Raw genomic sequence first — 18357 nt, 5'->3', positions numbered from 1 at the left:
GTTGTTTGGTGCCCCTGGCTGGATTCAGACCCGCCAGCTCAGGTGTATGTGGCTGGCGCCTTAGTCGCTTGAGCCGCAGGCACTGAGCCAGAACATTTTTAAATGCAAAAAATAAAACATACCATTAGAAAGTAAATCAACTCTATTGAAATCAAACATCAAAATATCAAAAATATTTTGACATATTTTATTTTATTATTATTTTTTGAGACACAGTCTGTGTCGCCTTGGGTAGAGTGCTGTGACATCACAGCTCACAGCAACCTCAAACTCTTGGGCTTAAGTGATTCTCTTGCCTCAGCCTCCTGAGTAGCTGGGACTACAGGTGTCCACCACAACGCCCAACTATTTTTTGGTTGCAGTTGTCATTGTTGTTTATCAGGCCTGGGCTGGGGTCGAACCCACCAACTTCAGTGTATGTGGCTGGTGCCCTACTCACTGAATTATAGGCATCAAGCCTATTTTGCCATATTTTAAAATGGACGTACATTAACATAGCTGTTTCTTTCTGTGTGTGTTAAGTAACAAGATCTTGTGGTGGGTCTAGTAACGACAAAGTATTGATGACTCTAAACGATATTTCAAGATATACTTCATACTCATTATTTGTGAACTCCTCTATTTACTAAAATTTCCTTAGTAAGAAATTGGGGGTTGCAACCTCCCAAATCAATACTCAGGGTCCCTTTGTAGTTATTTGTGCCCATGCTCACAGCAGTGGCAAATTTGAATTACCCAAGTTGCATGTTCCTGGCTGAGACCATCAGACAAGGCAATGCTCTGTCTTCTTGTTTCAGCTCTTATAAACAAGTGGCCCCTTCATGGGATAGTTACTGTTACATTTTTGGCATTTTTATACTTTTTCCTATTTAAATGGCCACCCAGTGTAGTGCTGGAGTTCTGTCTAGCGTTTCTAAAGGCAAGAAGCCTGTGAAGTGTTATATAGAAAAAATATAAAAGTAAGTGTATTAGTTGAGTTTGTTTGGGCATGAGTTATAGGGCTGTTGCCTGTGAGTTCAATGCTAATGAATCCACTCTATATTATATGAGGTGTTTTTTAAACAAAAGCCACCCATAAAATAAGGTTATATATTGATTAGTTAGTGAAAATATTGTGACCAGAAGCTCACAGGAACATAACCTTATATTTCTTCTAATGGGAATGTTTCAACATTGTACAACATAACTTGCATGAATAATAAGTATCTTTAATTACCGAACTGTAATCGTGATGTGGAAATATGTGTATTTGTGACACAGACAACTACAGATTCACCTGTGTTTTGTTGTCCACATTCATGATGGAAGGAAATACTAAATGTTAGATAATATGAAGACTTAATTTTTTCCCCATTCACGTTTATAGGCACTCTTAATTCTGCAGGTCCCCATGGAGCCCAATTAAGAATGCCTTCTCCAGAGGGATTATAGCAGTGAGAGGGTGGGATAGAGAAGCCGGGCAGATTCCCAGGGGACTCAGGTGGGTACCAATACAAGTCTCATCTAAAGATCTTTATCTGATTTGCCTTTGCTGGCGGGCAGGGAGACTGAACATTTTTTTATACTAATGCCTAAATCCCCAAAAGGCTTTGCACTAAATGAAATATGCCCGAGGGTGGGTGGAAATAGAAATTCTTGGTGATTATTCATATGGAAAATGGTGAGCTTCATTTCAATAGTGAAGGGTGAGACAGATCTTTCCTCTGAGAATAGGACAATCAAATGACAATAGGATGGGGGGGGTGTTTAGAACCCCAAGGCCAGGGTGCCCAGAGAGGAAGGCTGCTCTCTGTTGATGCCTTTTCTTTCTTATTGTTCTCAGGGCAAGGAGCATGATTCAAGGGGCCTAATTCAAATGCATCAAAAAAGAGGCTACTTTTTTTTAAGTAGCCAAAAATAACAAGGTGTGACCATGAGAGCAACATGAACTTCTCATGCATTCATGCATCCATTTGGTACCATTTCTTCTTGAACACCTGTAGTGGGCCCAGCATTGCATTAGAAGCTACAGATGGCAGTAGAGGATGTGACTGGCTGGGTTCCCATCTTGTGGAGCCTGGGTTCAGGTTGTGATGCTTCCTGCCCAGGGTCCCTCCAGAAAAGCCCTTCAGGTATCTCTCTGAGGCAGTTCTTACACCCCAGCATCTGGAAAACTCAAGGCTGAAGGCACAGCTCAAGGGGTACTGGTACAGAAAAAGGGATAGTAGCTGTCCACCTCAGTTATCCTGCAAATCCTGGACTCCTAGAAGTTATAAGAAGTGTAATGCAAAGGACCTACAGGGGCAGAATATTCCTAAGCCACAGAGAAAGACTTGGTTGAATCTCAAAGAAGAGATGGGTCTGGACTGCTGTGGAGCATAGAGAATGCAGACAGATGTGGGTGAGCTTCTCTCAGGGGCTCCTGACCGGGGGAGAGGGCCTGGATTCAGACTCTGGTTCTTGGGAAGGCGATAGTGGTATTTAGTATTGATTTATATTTAATATTTATTTGGGGGTATTGGAGTTTTCTAAAAAACTGAGATGGTGTCACCCTCCTCTTCCACCCCCCACTTCCTTATTGCTATGCCCCAGAGTAGGATCAGGAGTCAGGACCCAGTCACCTCTGTCCTCCTGCCTGAGCTTGTCCAAAAGATGGAATTAGTTAAATTATTCCCAAGGGTCGGGTGGGTGATCAGACCACAAGAGCATTTAAAGTGCTATTTTTGTTTTTTTTCTGGGGGGAGGTGGGAAGTGGCAGGGTAGAGATAAAATCTGGGGTGAGAGAAGGAGAGAGAATGGGGCGGATCCCCTCCTTGTACTCTCAGAATCTCCTAGATATCCCCTCTGGGTCCCCACACTTTTCAAAATAACTCCAGTCCTTCAGGGCCTTCTGGAAGAAGATCAGGGCCTAAAGTAAGTTCTCTATCCCCCTCAACAGCAAATGCAATACAAGGCTATTAACTTCACTAGCATTTTGGAAAATAGGAATTATTATAGAATAACAGTAAGATAGCGCAGAAGCATTTGAAATAAAAGAGGGATTAGACAGAATTCTTTCTAAAGGAAGGAATTTTAATGCACATTCTCTGTGTGTATCTTGAGACTGAATGATTAAGATTTCAGATTAAATATGAATAGGAAAACAGCAATATAACATGTATTGACATTTTTGTGCTTAAAAATAAAGAGATGTTGAAACATTAAACCCAGTAATGAATGTGTTTACTGAGATCCTGTGGTCAGATGTGTCCCTCAGGAGGAGGTGGGGACATAAGCTTTGTGTGTGTGTGGGGTGGCAGTGGGGTCGCCGTGCCCCACCCCTGACCTCTGAACCTCACAGTCTCCAGTTCATTCTCATTTATTCTCTGCATGAAACAGCAGCCCCCAGGCAGTGTGTTGGCACCCACATTAATCTGCCTTCCAGGGGCGAGTGCTGGTTAGACTGTGCCCAGAGTTCTATCTGTGTGACAGAAATGAATGGATTGACAACCTTTTTGGTGTTTTGTCCCCGAGCCCCCAAAACTGGCACTCACGCACAACCTGGCAAATTAATCTTGTGAACAAAGGTAGGTTTATCATAAGTCTAATAAAGAGGAAGTTTTATGGTCCTTTCCAAAGCCCTGAAGGGGTCCCAGAAATGTGTTGATGTGGTCCTATGTTTTGAAAAATTTACAGAATTAAGATATATATATATATACATATATATATGTAATATATATATAATAATATATATATATATTATTGTTGGGGATTCATTGAGGGTACAATAAGTCAGGTTACACTGATTGCAATTGTTAGGTAAAGTCCCTCTTGCCATCATGTCTTGCCCCCATAAAGTGTGACACATACCAAGGCCCCACCCCCCTCCCTCCGTTCCTCTTTCTGCTTCCCCCCCATAACCTTAAATGTCATTAATTGTCCTCATATCAAAATTGAGTACATAGGATTCATGCCTCTCCATTCTTGTGATGCTTTACTAAGAATAATGTCTTCCACTTCCATCCAGGTTAATACGAAGGATGTAAAGTCTCCATTTTTTTAAATGGCTGAATAGTATTCCATGGTATACATATACCACAGCTTGTAATCCATTCCTGGGTTGGTGGGCATTTGGGCTGTTTCCACATTTTGGCGATTGTAAATTGAGCTGCAATAAACAGTCTAGTACAAGTGTCCTTATGATAAAAGGATTTTTTTCCTTCTGGGTAGATGCCCAGTAATGCGATTGCAGGATCAAATGGGAGGTCTAGCTTGAGTGCTTTGAGGTTTCTCCATACTTCCTTCCAGAAAGGTTGTACTAGTTTGCAGTCCCACCAGCAGTGTAAAAGTGTTCCCTTCTCTCCACATCCATGCCACCATCTGCACTTTTGAGATTTTGTGATGTGGGCCATTCTCACTGGGGTTAGATGATATCTCAGGGTTGTTTTGATTTGCATTTCTCTAACATATAGAGATGATGAACATTTTTTCATGTGTTTGTTAGCCATTCGTCTGTCATCTTTAGAGAAGGTTCTATTCATGTCTCTTGCCCATTGATATATGGGATTGTTGGCTTTTTTCATGTGGATTAATTTGAGTTCTCTATAGATCCTAGTTATCAAGCTTTTGTCTGATTGAAAATATGCAAATATCCTTTCCCATTGTGTAGGTTGTCTCTTTGCTTTGGTTATTGTCTCCTTAGCTGTACAGAAGCTTTTCAGTTTAATGAAGTCCCATTTGTTGATTTTTGTTGTTGTTGCAATTGCCATGGCAGTCTTCTTCATGAAGTCTTTCCCCAGGCCAATATCTTCCACTGTTTTTCCTAGGCTTTCTTTGAGGGCTTTTATTGTTTCATGCCTTAAATTTAACTCCTTTATCCATTTTGAATCAATTTTTGTGAGTGGGGAATGGTGTGGGTCCAGTTTCAGTCTTTTACATGTTGACATCCAGTTCTCCCAACACCATTTATTGAATAGGGAGTCTTTTCCCCAAGGTATGTTCTTGTTTGGTTTATCGAAGATTAGGTGGTTGTAAAATGTTAGTTTCATTTCTTGGTTTTCAATTCGATTCCAAGTGTCTATGTCTCTGTTTTTGTGCCAGTACCATGCTGTCTTGAGCACTGTGGCTTTGTAGTACAGACTAAAATCTGGTATGCTGATGCCCCCAGCTTTATTTTTGTTACAGAGAACTGCCTTAGCTATACGGGGTTTTTTCCGGTTCCATATAAAATGCAGAATCATTTTTTCCAAATCTTGAAAGTATGATGTTGGTATTTTGATAGGAATGGCATTGAATAGGTAGATTGCTTTGGGAAGTATAGACATTTTAACAATGTTGATTCTTCCCATCCATGAGCATGGTATGTTCTTCCATTTGTTAATATTCTCTGCTATTTCCTTTCTGAGGATTTCATAGTTTTCTTTATAGAGGTCCTTCACCTCCTTTGTTAGGTATATTCCTAGGTATTTCATTTTCTTTGAACTAGGGTGAAGAGAGTTGTGTCCTTAATTAGCTTCTCATCTTGACTGTTATTGGTGTACACAAAGGCTACTGACTTGTGGACATTGATTTTATATCCTGAAACATTACTGTATTTTTTGATGACTTCTAGGAGTCTTGTGGTTGAGTCTTTGGGGTTCTCTAAGTTTAAGATCATGTCATCAGCAAAGGGGGAGAGTTTGACCTCCCCTGCTCCCATTTGGATTCCCTTTATTTCCTTGTCTTGCCTAATTGTATTGGCTAGAACTTCCAGCACTATGTTGAATAGTAAAGGTGACAGAGGACAACCTTGTCTGGTTCCAGTTCTATGAGGAAAAGCTTTCAGTTTTACTCCATTCAGTAAAATATTGGCTGTGGGTTTGTCATAGATAGCTTCAATCAGTTTTAGAATTGTGCCACCTATGCCTGTACTCTTCAGTGTTTTAATTAGAAAAGGATGCTGAATTTTATCAAATGCTTTTTTTGCATCTATTGAGAGGATCATGTGATCTTTATTTTTGCCTCTGTTAATATGGTGGATAACGTTTATGGACTTGCGTATGTTAAACCAGCCTTGCATCCCTGGGATGAAGCCTACTTGATCATGATGTATGACTTTTTTGATGATAAGGTATAATGTATTGGCTAGGATTGTGTTGAGAATTTTTGCATCTATATTCATGAGTGAGATTGGTCTGAAATTCTCCTTTTTGGTTGGGTCTTTTCCTGGTTTTGGTATCAGGGTGATGTTTGCTTCATAGAATGTGTTGGGGAAGATTCCTTCTTCCTCAATTTTTTGGAATAATTTCTGCAGTACAGGAATAAGCTCTTCCTTGAAGGTTTGATAGAATTCTGGAGTGAAGCCATCTGGACCAGGGTATTTTTTGGTTGGAAGATTTTTTATTGTTTCTTTGATCTGAGTGCTTGAAATTGGTCTGTTCAGGGGCTCTATTTCTTCCTGGCTGAGTCTAGGGAGAGGGTGTGATTCCAAATATTGATCCATTTCCTTCACATTGTCAAATTTCTGGGCATAGAGTTTCTGGTAGTATTCAGAGATGATCTCTTGTATCTCTGTGGAATCAGTTGTTATTTCCCCTTTATCATTTCTGATTGAGGTTACTAGAGATTTTACTTTCTATTCCTCATTAGTCTGGCCAATGGTTTATCTATTTTATTTATTTTTTCAAAAAACCAACTTCTTGTTTCATTAATTTTCTGAATGATTCTTTTGTTTTCAATTTCATTGATCTCTGATTTGATTTTGGATATTTCTTTTCTTCTACTGAGTTTAGGGTTCGATTGTTCTCCTTTTTCCAATTCCATAAGATCTCTTGTGAGATGGTTGATGCGCTCTCTTTCTGTTTTTTGAATGTAGGCATCTAAAGCGATGAATTTTCCTCTCAAAACTGCTTTTGCAGTATCCCACAGGTTTTGGTAGCTTGTGTCTTCATTGTTGTTATGCTCAAGGAAGTTAAGGATTTCCTGTTTTATTTCTTCCTGCACTGATTAGTTATTCAACAGAAGATTGTTTAATTTCCATGCCTTTGTGTGGGGTCGAGCATTTTTGTTAGAGTTGAGTTCCACCTTTAGTGCCTTGTGGTCTGAGAAGATACAAGGTAAAATTTCAATTCTTTTGATTCTGTTGATATTTGTTTTGTGTCCCAGGATATGATCAATTTTGGAGAATGTTCCATGGGGTGATGAGAAGAACGTATATTCTTTATCTTTGGGATGGAGTGTTCTATATAAGGCACAGTTCTGTAAAGGACAGTTGTTCTAGGGTCTCATTTAAGTCTCTTATATCTTTGTTTAATTTCTGTTTAGAGGATCTGTCCAGCTCTGTAAGAGGAGTGTTAAGGTCCCCTGTTATTATGGTATTATCAGATATCATATTGCTCACACTGAGTAAGGTCTGTTTCAAGAATCTGGGAGCATTTAAATTGGGTGCATAAATATTTAGAATTGAAACATCTTCTTGTTGTATTTTTCCCTTGACCAACATAAAGTGACCATCTTTGTCTTTTTTGACTTTAGTTGCTTTAAATCCACATGTATCTGAAAATAAGATTGTAACTCCGCTTTTCTTCTGAATGCCAATTGCCTGAAAAATTGTGTTCCAACCCTTGACTGGGAGCTTTAATTTGTCTTTTGAAGCAAGGTGTGTTTCTTGCAGACAGCAAATTGATGGCTTGTGTTTTTTAATCCAGTCAGTCAGTCTATGTCTCTTCAGTGGAGAATTCAAGCCATTAACATTTATTGAGTTAATTGATAAGTGTGGTAGTATTCTATTCATCTTATTTTGTGAGAGTCCATGGCTTAGTTTTATCTTTTGCATCAGTGTGGAGGTTAGGTTCTGTCCTTTAATTTCTGAGTTCTTACTTTGGTGCTGATCCATTGTGGTGGTCAGTGTGCAGAACAGGTTGAAGTATTTCCTGTAGAGCTGGTCTTGTTGTGGCGAATTTCCTCAATGTTTGTATATCTGTAAATGATTTGATCTCTCCGTCAATTTTGAAGCTTAGCTTAGCAGGGTACAGAATTCTGGGCTGGAAATTGTTGTGTTTAAGTAGATTAAAGGTAGATGACCATTGTCTTCTTGAAGTCTGAGGTCACTCTGATGGATTTTCCCCTGTAGATCAACTGGCGCTTACTCCTGGCAGCTTGCAGAATGTTTTCTTTTGTCTTGACGTTGGACAGGTTCATCACAATGTGTCTTGGAGAAGCTCGGTTAGAGTTGAGGCGACCTGGGGTCCGATAGCCCTCTGAAAGCAGTGTGTTAGAATCTTTGGTGATATTTGGGTAATTTTCTTTTATAATATTCTCTAGTATGGCTTCCATTCCTCTGGGGTATTCTTCTTCCCCTTCTGGAATTCCTGTAACTCGTATGTTGGAACGCTTCATAAAGTCCCACAATTCTGACAATGAACGTTCTGCTTTCTCTCTCTTCTTTTCTGCCTCTTTTACTATCTGAGTTATCTCAAAAACTTTGTCTTCTACCTCTGAAATTCTTTCTTCTGCATGGTCTAACCTGTTGCTGATACTTTCCATTGCATCTTTAAGTTCCCTAATTGACTGTTTCAGTTCCTTCAGCTCTGCTATATCCTTTTTATATTCTTCATATCCTTCATCTCTTATTTGATTCTGTTTTTGAATTTCCTTTTGGTTATTTTCCACTTTATTAGCAGTTTCCTTCATTGTTTCCATCATTTCTTTCATTGTTTTCAACATGTGTATTCTAAATTCCCTTTCTGTCATTGCTAACATTTCTTTATAGGTAGAATCCTCTGCAGTAGCTACCTCATGGTCCCTTGGCGGGGTTGTTCTGGACTGGTTCTTCATGTTGCCTGGAGTTTTCTGCTGATTCTTCCTCATGAGTGATTTCTTTTATCTGTTTCCTTGCCCTAATTTTCCTTTCGCTTCCTCTTGCTCTTTAAGTTCTCGTGCCTGTGGACATTTTCCCACTATTTTAGTCCTCCTCTTGGGGTCCAGAATTTTCTTGCTGACTCCCTGTATCCTCACAGGAGTGATGATAGGCAGATCCCACCAGCCAGAGATGCCTGGAGTCCTATCTCCCCAGATTCACGGTGCCCAGGTTCAAGGCAGCTGTTACTCAGCCACCATCTTGCTCTGCCTCAGAATTAAGATATTTTAAACACAATTACTCCCTCTGTCTCTCTCTCTCTCACACACACACACAGGATTTGGAGTAGGCATAGGAAATTTTTGGCATCTCCGTTTGTTTCGGTCAAGGGGGAGTGGAAGTGGAGATCCATTTAGGTTGGGTTTAGGGTGGTGTTTACGTGGTTATTGTTAGCTGTGCTGGTGTGGGTAGGGCTTCCAGGGACACTTCTATTGTGCATCAGCATCGTGACTAGGGCGCAGGCCAGCAGTTATATCATATCACAGTATGAACGTAACATGGGTGGGGCAGGAGAAACAAGGTGTGAGGTGCACAGGGCCAGATGCCAATCCTTGGCGATGGCAGTGCCTTCTGATTGTCAGGTGTGCAGAGTGAGCAGGAGATTTGCTTTGCACCAGTGCCCCGCCAGCACAGAAGTGCTTCACTGTCAGGAATGTATTCAGTGATGAGCCACATACAGTTATACTCACACTGTCATTCTAACTTTGTCTTTATTGAGACAGAGATTTGGGTGCAGATGGTTTATTTGGGAAATAGGGATGAGGGAGCCTGGAAAGTGAGATAGGGTAGAAGAATCACTGGCATAAGACTGTGCTAAGGTGATCACTGCTGTGGGCAGAGGGGAGTGATTCCACCCACGAAGCACACAGACTCCCTCCCCAAACTGACCACCCGAGGAAGTGGCTGGTGCATTTATTCATTGGCCCTGAGTTCCCCTGGGGTGCTTACTGTTCCACACCTCTGGCTGTGCCAAGAGAGCTCCAGGGGGCAGAAAATAGAAAGATGTGCCTACCTGAGGTGAGATGCTGATGGCACAGGTGGCCTAGGGTTACACAGACTAACCACTGAGTCCAGGGCTGTGTGCAGAGGAGGGTGAGGGAGGTGACACAGGGACAAGAGTGGTATACAGTACAATTGATCAGAATCCATGTGCTGGCTGGGAGCGGTGGCTCATGCCTGTAATCCTAGCACTCTGGGAGGCTGAGGTAGAAGGCCTGCTTAAGGTCAGGAGTTCGAAACCAGCCTGAGTAAGAGCAAGATCCTGTCTCTCCTGAAAAGAGAAAAAAATCTAGCCAGATGTAATGGTGGGCTCCTATAGTCCCAGCTACTTTTGGGACTGAGACAGGAGGATTTAATGAACCCAAAAGTCTGAAGTTGCTGTGAGCTAGGCCAATGCCATAGCACTCTAGCCTAGACAACAGAGTGAGACTCTGTCTCACAAAGTAAACAAGAAAAGGAATCCTTGTGTGTATCTGGATGCAAACCTGTACCAGTACTGCAACTAGAGAGTGGGTCTTCAGTCATTCAAGCCCCAAAGAAATGTCATAGAGGTCTTCCCCATTTGATAGCAATCCTAAAAATGCATACACCTTCACCTACTAATAAGGAGCTGTATAGAGGAAAGAAACTTCTAACCTACCAATAATGAGAAACAAATTTTATTTTTCTATTGCTTCTATAGGCAGTGATATCACAAAGTCATTGATATAAAGAGGTGATCAGGTAATGTAGCTAAAGAATGTAAGAACATCTTTTGAAGGAAAAATTTGTCATTTTTCAGGATTTTGTGGTGCTTATTTTAAACATTTGTAATTTGTTATGATTTCTTTCCTCACTCTGAATATTCAAGTTTTGTATTTAGAGTTTTGTGTTCTGTTTTCAGAGGGGGCCCATGAAGCCGGACTGTGCCCACCTGTGCTGGCCCTTGGCATGTGGCAGCTGGCATCCTGGGAGGAGCCTCGGCTCATCAGGTTGTCCTTAAGAAGTCAGCAACAGAGGAAGAATCTGTTCCCAGGCATGCCAAGACCCTGGGTGAACTGCCAAACATTGCTGGATTTCTTATGTGTTTTTAGAAGCCCTTTTTGGAGTAATTAGCTGTTAGTGTGCAGAGACTCTCTTGCTAGGGACTGGCACTCAGAGCACTTTATTAAAGGTTATTTCTGGAATAGTTGGAGGGTTACTGACCCCAGAAGCACACAGCATTGCCCTATCATTCAGATACAGTCTTAATTGAGAGGAAAGCATTTTGCAAAGATGCTGTTGGGCCTGTAACGAAGCAGCCCCCATAACAGCCTGCTGTGTGAGCTCACCCGGCTTCTGCAGCCCCGCGCTCCCGGGATGCATGTTCCCGGGAGGCTCAGTGCCCTCCTTGGTCTCCAAACACCTGTTCAATCTGGGGGTTGAACGGATTCTCCTTTCCCAGGATGTGGGGCCATTGGAGCTGCACAGTCTTCCAGAAGTGATCTGCCAACAGCACCGAAGCTGCCTGCAAAAAACCCAGAAGAAGAGGAAAGGGAAATGACAAAAGATGCTTCACCAGCTAGACTCGCTACGTTCTCTCTGTGGGGAGAAGCCTCTGGGGTGTCCCGTGGTACAACCCCCCTCCCTTCCTGGGGGCAGAGTCTCTCCTTTGGTTCTAACCGGTGAAGTATGGCAGTGGCCGAAGGATGTCACTTCAGGGTTTATGTCACATTAAATAGGGCGTCTGCCTAGCAGACTCGCTCTGTCTGGAGACCCTTGTGGCTGGGCTGGTGAAGGAAAAGGCTGTGTTGGGAGGCCCCTCCTGGCTGCAAGCTGTGGGTGACCTCCAGCTGACATCTGATGAGAGTCCTGAAGCCTCATGGGAATGAACCCGCCAACAGCCCGAGTGCATCTGAAGGCAGTTCTTCCCCAGTGACTCTCCAGATGAGGATGTGACTAGAACTGATCAAGTCACTGCATTATGGTCATGGCCTGGATGGCACACCTTGATTTCAGCTTTGTGAGACCCTAAGCAGAGGCCCCAGTTAAGCTGTGACCCATATAAACTGTGAGACAATGTGTAATTTAAATGCTAAATTTATGGTAGCTTATTACTTAGTCACAGATAAATACATTTCCTCAGATATCCTCTTATCTGTGGATAGCCTGCATTTACTGCTGGCCCAAGGCTTGGGTTTTGGAGATACACGTGGTAAGTCCTTCCTTAGAGGAACTCCTAGCCTAGTGAGGGACCCAGACATGTGAAATGACACCACCAAGACCACAGGGAGGGCTGTGACAAGGACACTCATGCTGGAAAGGGAAGAGCTGCCAAGTCTGCTGGGCAGAGGAAGGGACAGGTCCTCTCTGGAGAAGGTGGCAGCTGAGCTGAATTTTCGAGGAGTTTGCCAGCTGCATCATGTGGGGAAACAGTGGACGTAGTTGAGGACACAGCATGCACAGAGGCATGGAGGTGGGGGACAGAATGGCATGGCTGGGGAACTGTGGGTGCCTGGGAGTGAGACTGGCTGGGTCACCTGCTGGGGGTGGGACCCTAAGGAGGCTCCAAGTGTTGTTCATGATGTTAGGAGGATCCAGCAAGTCCTCTGGCTGGTCATGAACATGCCTTTGCTGAGGAGCCTCTCTCTGCAGACAATGCCCTCATTTAGCAAATGAGGCCTGACCAGGCCATTCGGCCACAAATAGCTACTTTTCAACCATGCTTTCTAATGGCTGAACAACAAGAGACATGTGGTTGCTGAAGCCTTCAGAGGGGAATACATTGTTTAGAGAGGATGGTCAGAGACATCCCTGGCTTAATTCAAAAGCATAAGGACGTTACACCCCTTGGGCGGTTCACAGTTCCCATTCTGCTAGGCAGTTTGGCCGACTCCCTGTGTGGTCCTGGGTGGCCCTGGTCCACTCTCTGGGCCCAGCTCTCTCTTTTGCATAATGAGTGGGCTGGAGAAAATGACCCTGGTCCTTTCTGCATCTACATTGTGTGTAAGATTTTGGTAGCCAGAAAAGCTAGAACTGATCAAGTCACTGCATTAAATATTCCTAGTATCTTAATGTGTTCCTGAGCCTTCTGAGGTATGCCTCAGATTCCATCCGTCTGACTGTGTGATTATCCAAGCAGAGTCTCAGCCCCCGAACACCACGCACAAAAAGACACACCCCACATACCACACACATCCACAGAGACCACACAAACCACACACATCCACAGAAACTACACAAACCATACACATCCACAGAAACCACACAAACCACACACATCCACGGAGACCACATAAACCATACACATCCACAGAAACCACACAAACCACACACATCCACAGAGACCACACAAACCACACACATCCACGGAGACCACACAAACCACACACATCCACGGAGACCACACAAACCACACACATCCACAGAGACCACACAAACCACACACATCCACAGAGACCACACAAACCACACACATCCACAGAAACTACACAAACCACACACATCCACGGAGACCACACAAACCACACACATCCACAGAAACTACACAAACCACACACATCCACGGAGACCACAGAAACCACACACATCCACGGAGACCACACAAACCACACACATCCACGGAGACCACACAAACCATACACATCCACAGAGACCACACAAACCACACACATCCACAGAGACCACACAAACACATCCACGGAGACCACACAAACCACACACATCCACAGAGACCACACAAACCACACACATCCATGGAGACCACACACATCCACGGAGACCACACAAACCACACACATCCACGGAGACCACACAAACCACACACATCCACAGAAACCATGCAAACCACACACATCCACAGAAACCACAAACCACACATAGAAACATATCATGTAGCACCTCCCTGCACTTTAAATCGGGAGCCAGCCTGAGGCTGCCTGTCACATTGGCCAGTTTTCCAGGGAGGGTCAGATCATCCCTCACACAAAGCCATCAGTGTCTTTGTGTGATAGAGTCTAAGATAGAGTCTATTTTTTTTTTCTTACTATTTCTCAGCCAAGGTCTGTGGAAAATTACTGGTTCTTGTTTTTTTTTTGTTGTTGTTGTTGTTCATTTGTTTTATTGGCTTTCATCTGATACACCTAAGCTGTCTTTCTAACAAGTATGCGGTACCCAGGCCTTTATTACCCTATCTATGTTAATAAGGGAGGAGACAGGTGTGAGGTAAGGAGAGGAAAATGAAAATGAAAGAATTCAGATCTGAGCATGTGGTAACTTTGGTTTGAAAGCAATTAGCTGGCTGTCACTCTAATAGAGATTAAAATTTTCATGAGTGTGCATTGCTAAAACATCGGTCTGAAATCCAAGAGGCAAGGTTATCACTAAACTAGACACTTGCAATAAAGTGATCTACTTATAATCGTTCCTTCATTCTGTAAACATTTACTAGGCAACTACTGTGGGCTTCTCAGACAGCAGTCTCCTCTTGTGACTCCCATGAGACACTCTGTGCGGGACTGGACACAGCTATCCTGTACTCTCTTTATCCCAAAATTAGTTGGTTTTTGAACACAGATATTCTTTTGTGTGTCTCTACTCATCATTAAAGGTATTAAAGCAAAACCTATTTATTCTAGAAAAATTGAGAAAGACAATTAAGCAAAAAGAAAAACAGAAAGAAGGTTATCTGTCATTATAGCAGAGGTAGCCTCTATTGACACTGGGTACAGAGCCTGTCTGATGTCACCTCTGAATACACACACACGAACACACACGTGCAAACCAGATCCCTCTGAGAATATCATCTTATGATCTGCTCTTCTTGAGGTCTAATTTACACACAGGCAAATTAATTCTCTGTGGTAAACAGTTTTATGAGTGTTAACAAATGCATACAGTTGTGTCATTGCTCCTACAATCTGATGTCTGCTCTTATTTACTTTCTTCTTATTGCAGCCACATTTCTGTGCCACTACGGGTAGATCTGTATCAGTTTCTATTTGGTGCATGTTATACCGTCAGACAGGTAAAAGCTAATTCATTTTACCAGTGGAAACTTTGGTCATAATGCCCCCAGTATGTCCCTTGGACAAGGGATGGAGACACCCTCCTCCCACCAGTGCACACAATATTTGCAGCACATGAAATGAAATCTAGCCTAGTCCAAAAAAATGCTCTAGAATGGGGTGTTCCGTTTAACTGGAATCTTCTGGTTAACAGAGTTAGGCTGTCCTGGATTTCTTCTTTTATAAACATCTTTCAGAGTCCACTTTCTTGCTAAGTTGCATATAAACATATCCAAATTGTAACACCTGTTCTCAACCTGTGGGTCATGACCCAGAGGAACTGTATTAAAGGCCGCGGCATTAGGAAGGTTGAGAACCACTGCTTTATACACTTGCTTTACCAATTGCTTGGAACTGTGCTGAGCCATGCATTCTCCTGTTGGTTGGTGACCACCATAGAGAATGTATGAGCTTGGGCAGAATCTCTGTGGACTCCGGATATGCTTGAGTTTGATTTCTTGAGTGCAATCTCTGATAAGACATTGCCTCGCTGTCTTTTCACTTTGAGATGGTCCTTTAAATTTTTTTTTCCCTGTTAGTTACATCAAGAGTTTTATACCTTGTAGAAGGTCAAGTATTTTTCATGAGAGATGCTGATTTTTTGAAAAAATACAAATTTTCCTTTCATTTTTCTTGGTCTATCTGGACTGGCCCCTTACACAAACCATTTTCTACACTACCACAGTTATCTTTTCAGAGCACAAGTCTGGCTGTTTCTTTCTTGCTTAAAACCTTTGAGTGGAGGGCGGCGCCTGTAGCTCAGTTGGTAAGGCGCCGGCCCCATGTACTGAGGGTGGCAGGTTCAAACCCGGCCCTGGCTGAACTGCGACCAAAAAATAGCTGGGTGTTGTGGTGGGCGCCTGTAGTCCCAGCTACTTGGGAGGCTGAGGCAAGAGAATCGCTTAGGCCCAGGAGTTGGAGGTTGCTGTGAGCTGTGTGAGGCCATGGACTCTACTGAGGGCCATAAAGTGAGACTCTGTCTCTACAAAAAAAAAAAAAACCTTCGAGTGGTATCCATTCGATGCGGGGGAACCCCATGCAGACCTCGCCCTGTGTGGACCCTGAATACAGCAGTGGATTCCTCCCTCTAGCTCTGCTCTCAGGCTCTACTGAAGCACTTTGAATTCCTCCCATGTGCCATACTCTTTCATGTTCAGGTCTTTCCTCTGCTCAAACACATTCTGCACTCTTCTGCTCCCCTTCGCTCTTAATTTTGACTTCACCTCCTCTGGCAAAGCTTTCCTAATACCCCTCTCTCCCAGCCGTCCCATATTTTCCTGTGGCCCATGTTATATTTATTTGATCTCCTCTTTACTCGTCATTCTCCTGCTCTATATTGTACTGTTAACAGCAGGGGTGATTTCTTGTTCACGCTTGAATTCACGCTTGCTTGACACTGGGTGGGCACTCAGTAAATACATCTGGATGGCATGTTTCCGGTCTGGACTTCCCAGCACAACGCATGCGGTACACAGGCAAGCTTTAGGCACGGTTCTCCACAGCTGTGATCTTTGTCACCTGCTACGAGTGTGTGAACAAATCTTGCAGGATTAGCCCAAGATTGGGGTGCATGTTAATCTTCAGCTTTTGATTCTACTTTCCAGATATAGGTGAATTTCTTTGAGTATAAGATAGGTCTCCAATTTGAAAAACCTAAAACCCTAATATTATTTTGAGTCAGGGACAGGCTGGTCATTTGGGGTCAAATGTGTCCCAAGGAATACAACAAAACTGTCTTTGACCCTATTCTTGTTTGTTTTGAACTGACACCCTGCCTGACCCTATTTTCACAACCCTGTCTCTATAGAATCTGAAGGCAGAATTCGGTTATGTGCAGAGAATGCCGTGCCAACTCCCGAATTATTGCCAGAAACAAGGACTGCACACTAACTCTTCCAAAACCAAAGATACCATTTTGGCGGGGGCAGACTCTGAGGTTTAACTAACTTCTAACTGAAAATTCTTGTTGATCAGGTCATGCTGCTGATGTACGGGAAGGTTAGATATCCTGAGATGCATTATTCAGATTTTTTTGTGGCAATTTAAACCAGTGAAGTGGGCATTTAATACTCGCTTTAAAATCAGCCCAGCATTTGTGAGACTCCACTGTTTATTCTTCTGTTGGGGAGTAGCACCATGTTTTTTAATTTATTTTCAAGAAGATTTTTAACCCTGTCCATGGTCACTCACTGAGCCCAGAGCTCAGAGGGAAGGAGGGCTGTGGTCCTATTTAGGCTTATGTGGGGCTGACCAGCCCTCCTTGTTACCCGGCTGACCACTGAGACCTGGGCCACCAGGGACCACAGTCCCCTCCCAGAGTGCTTCTGAGGTTTGTAGCCTTGTCAGTGGCAAACCACACACTCACCAAAGGCTGGGGCCGGATGCCTGCAGCCAGCAAGGGCTGCCTGAGAGCAAATGGCCCATCCCTTCCCACAGAAGACGAGCTTTCAAAATTGTAAAAGTGGCAGAATTATTCCCCTCTTTCTTTCTTCTTCTTTTTAATAAAGAAATGTCATGAGCAAGTCCAGTACACAACAGATAAAAGTGGAGCTTCTCTGGTTGAAACCAGGATAATGGGATGGGGGTGGAGACGGGAGGGAGAGAGCTCACCTCCAGCCCCCACATGGAGTGAAGGGCAAGAGGAGCAGCTGCTTTACAGAACCACACTCCAGAATCCTCCATGAGAAAAAGCTGGTACTATAGGATTCTGCTAAGGAGACAGTCCTCGTCTCTTATAGTAAGTACCCTTTCTAGAAAGATCTCTTGGAATTTCTCATACATCTCACTTCCAAGAATCCTTCCTTCTTTCCTTCCTTCCTTCCTTCCTTCCTTCCTTCCTTCCTTCCTTCCTTCCTTCCTTCCTTCCTTCCTTCCTCCCTCCCTCCCTCCCTCCCTCCCTCCCTCCGTCCCTCCCTCTGTCCCTGCCTTTCTCCCTCCCTTCTTCCCTCCTTTCTTTCCTTTTTGGTGCTCTTGACTTACTTTACATTATTTTTTATCTTAACAAGGCTATGACTTATGCCCCCTTAGCATCAGCTTTTAGGAAGCACAGAGCTGGTTGTGCAGTCCCCCTCTGGTAGTGTCCTAAGACTGTCCTACACACGTTTTCTCAACTGTAGAAATTGTCAGGAATCTGAGTATAATTTTTACCTGATTTTCCTCCTGTCTTGATTTTTACTTCATTTTTATTAAATTTATCTTACACATGTTTGCACATTACCTCAAATCCTTTCTGGAAGAAAACAGGATACAAATAAACACATGAATGCATGAGTATGTTAAAAAACAGCCTTCTGTGGCACTGTGGCTGCGCTCACCTCGTTGGGGTGGAATCCATCCACGGGTTCAATGAGCTGCCAGGGCTGCCCGCCTCTCTCCTGCCACTCCTGTATGACTGCAGGACACACAACCAGAAGGTTACAGACATCAATGGTTGATGCCTGAGGGCAAGGACAAGAGAAAGGTCATTGAGCTGCCCACTGC

At 43.2% G+C, this 18357-nt stretch overlaps 1 protein-coding gene across 2 annotated transcripts in view; it reads right to left on the bottom strand.

The window, feature by feature from the left end:
• Positions 1-10542: 10542 nt before the first annotated feature.
• The window catches only part of AOAH (acyloxyacyl hydrolase), a 320779-nt gene continuing 312964 nt past the window's right edge, over positions 10543-18357 (bottom strand). Inside the window, exons 19-20 of one of the 2 annotated variants that reach the window (XM_053553720.1) lie at positions 18192-18268; positions 10543-11339 (exon numbers count right to left, since the gene is read on the bottom strand). In XM_053553720.1, coding sequence (XP_053409695.1) covers positions 10988-11339; positions 18192-18268 — 429 coding nt within the window. In that variant the 3' untranslated portion in view covers positions 10543-10987. The remainder of the gene's footprint in view (positions 11340-18191; positions 18269-18357) is intronic. The other variant, XM_053553721.1, reaches the window with a different exon arrangement.

This window comes from Nycticebus coucang, chromosome 11 (assembly GCF_027406575.1).
Source record: "Nycticebus coucang isolate mNycCou1 chromosome 11, mNycCou1.pri, whole genome shotgun sequence".
Taxonomy (NCBI): Eukaryota; Metazoa; Chordata; class Mammalia; order Primates; family Lorisidae; genus Nycticebus; species Nycticebus coucang.
The sequence above is the reverse complement of the archived record's forward strand: the minus strand, read 5'-3'. Positions and strand labels throughout refer to the sequence as shown.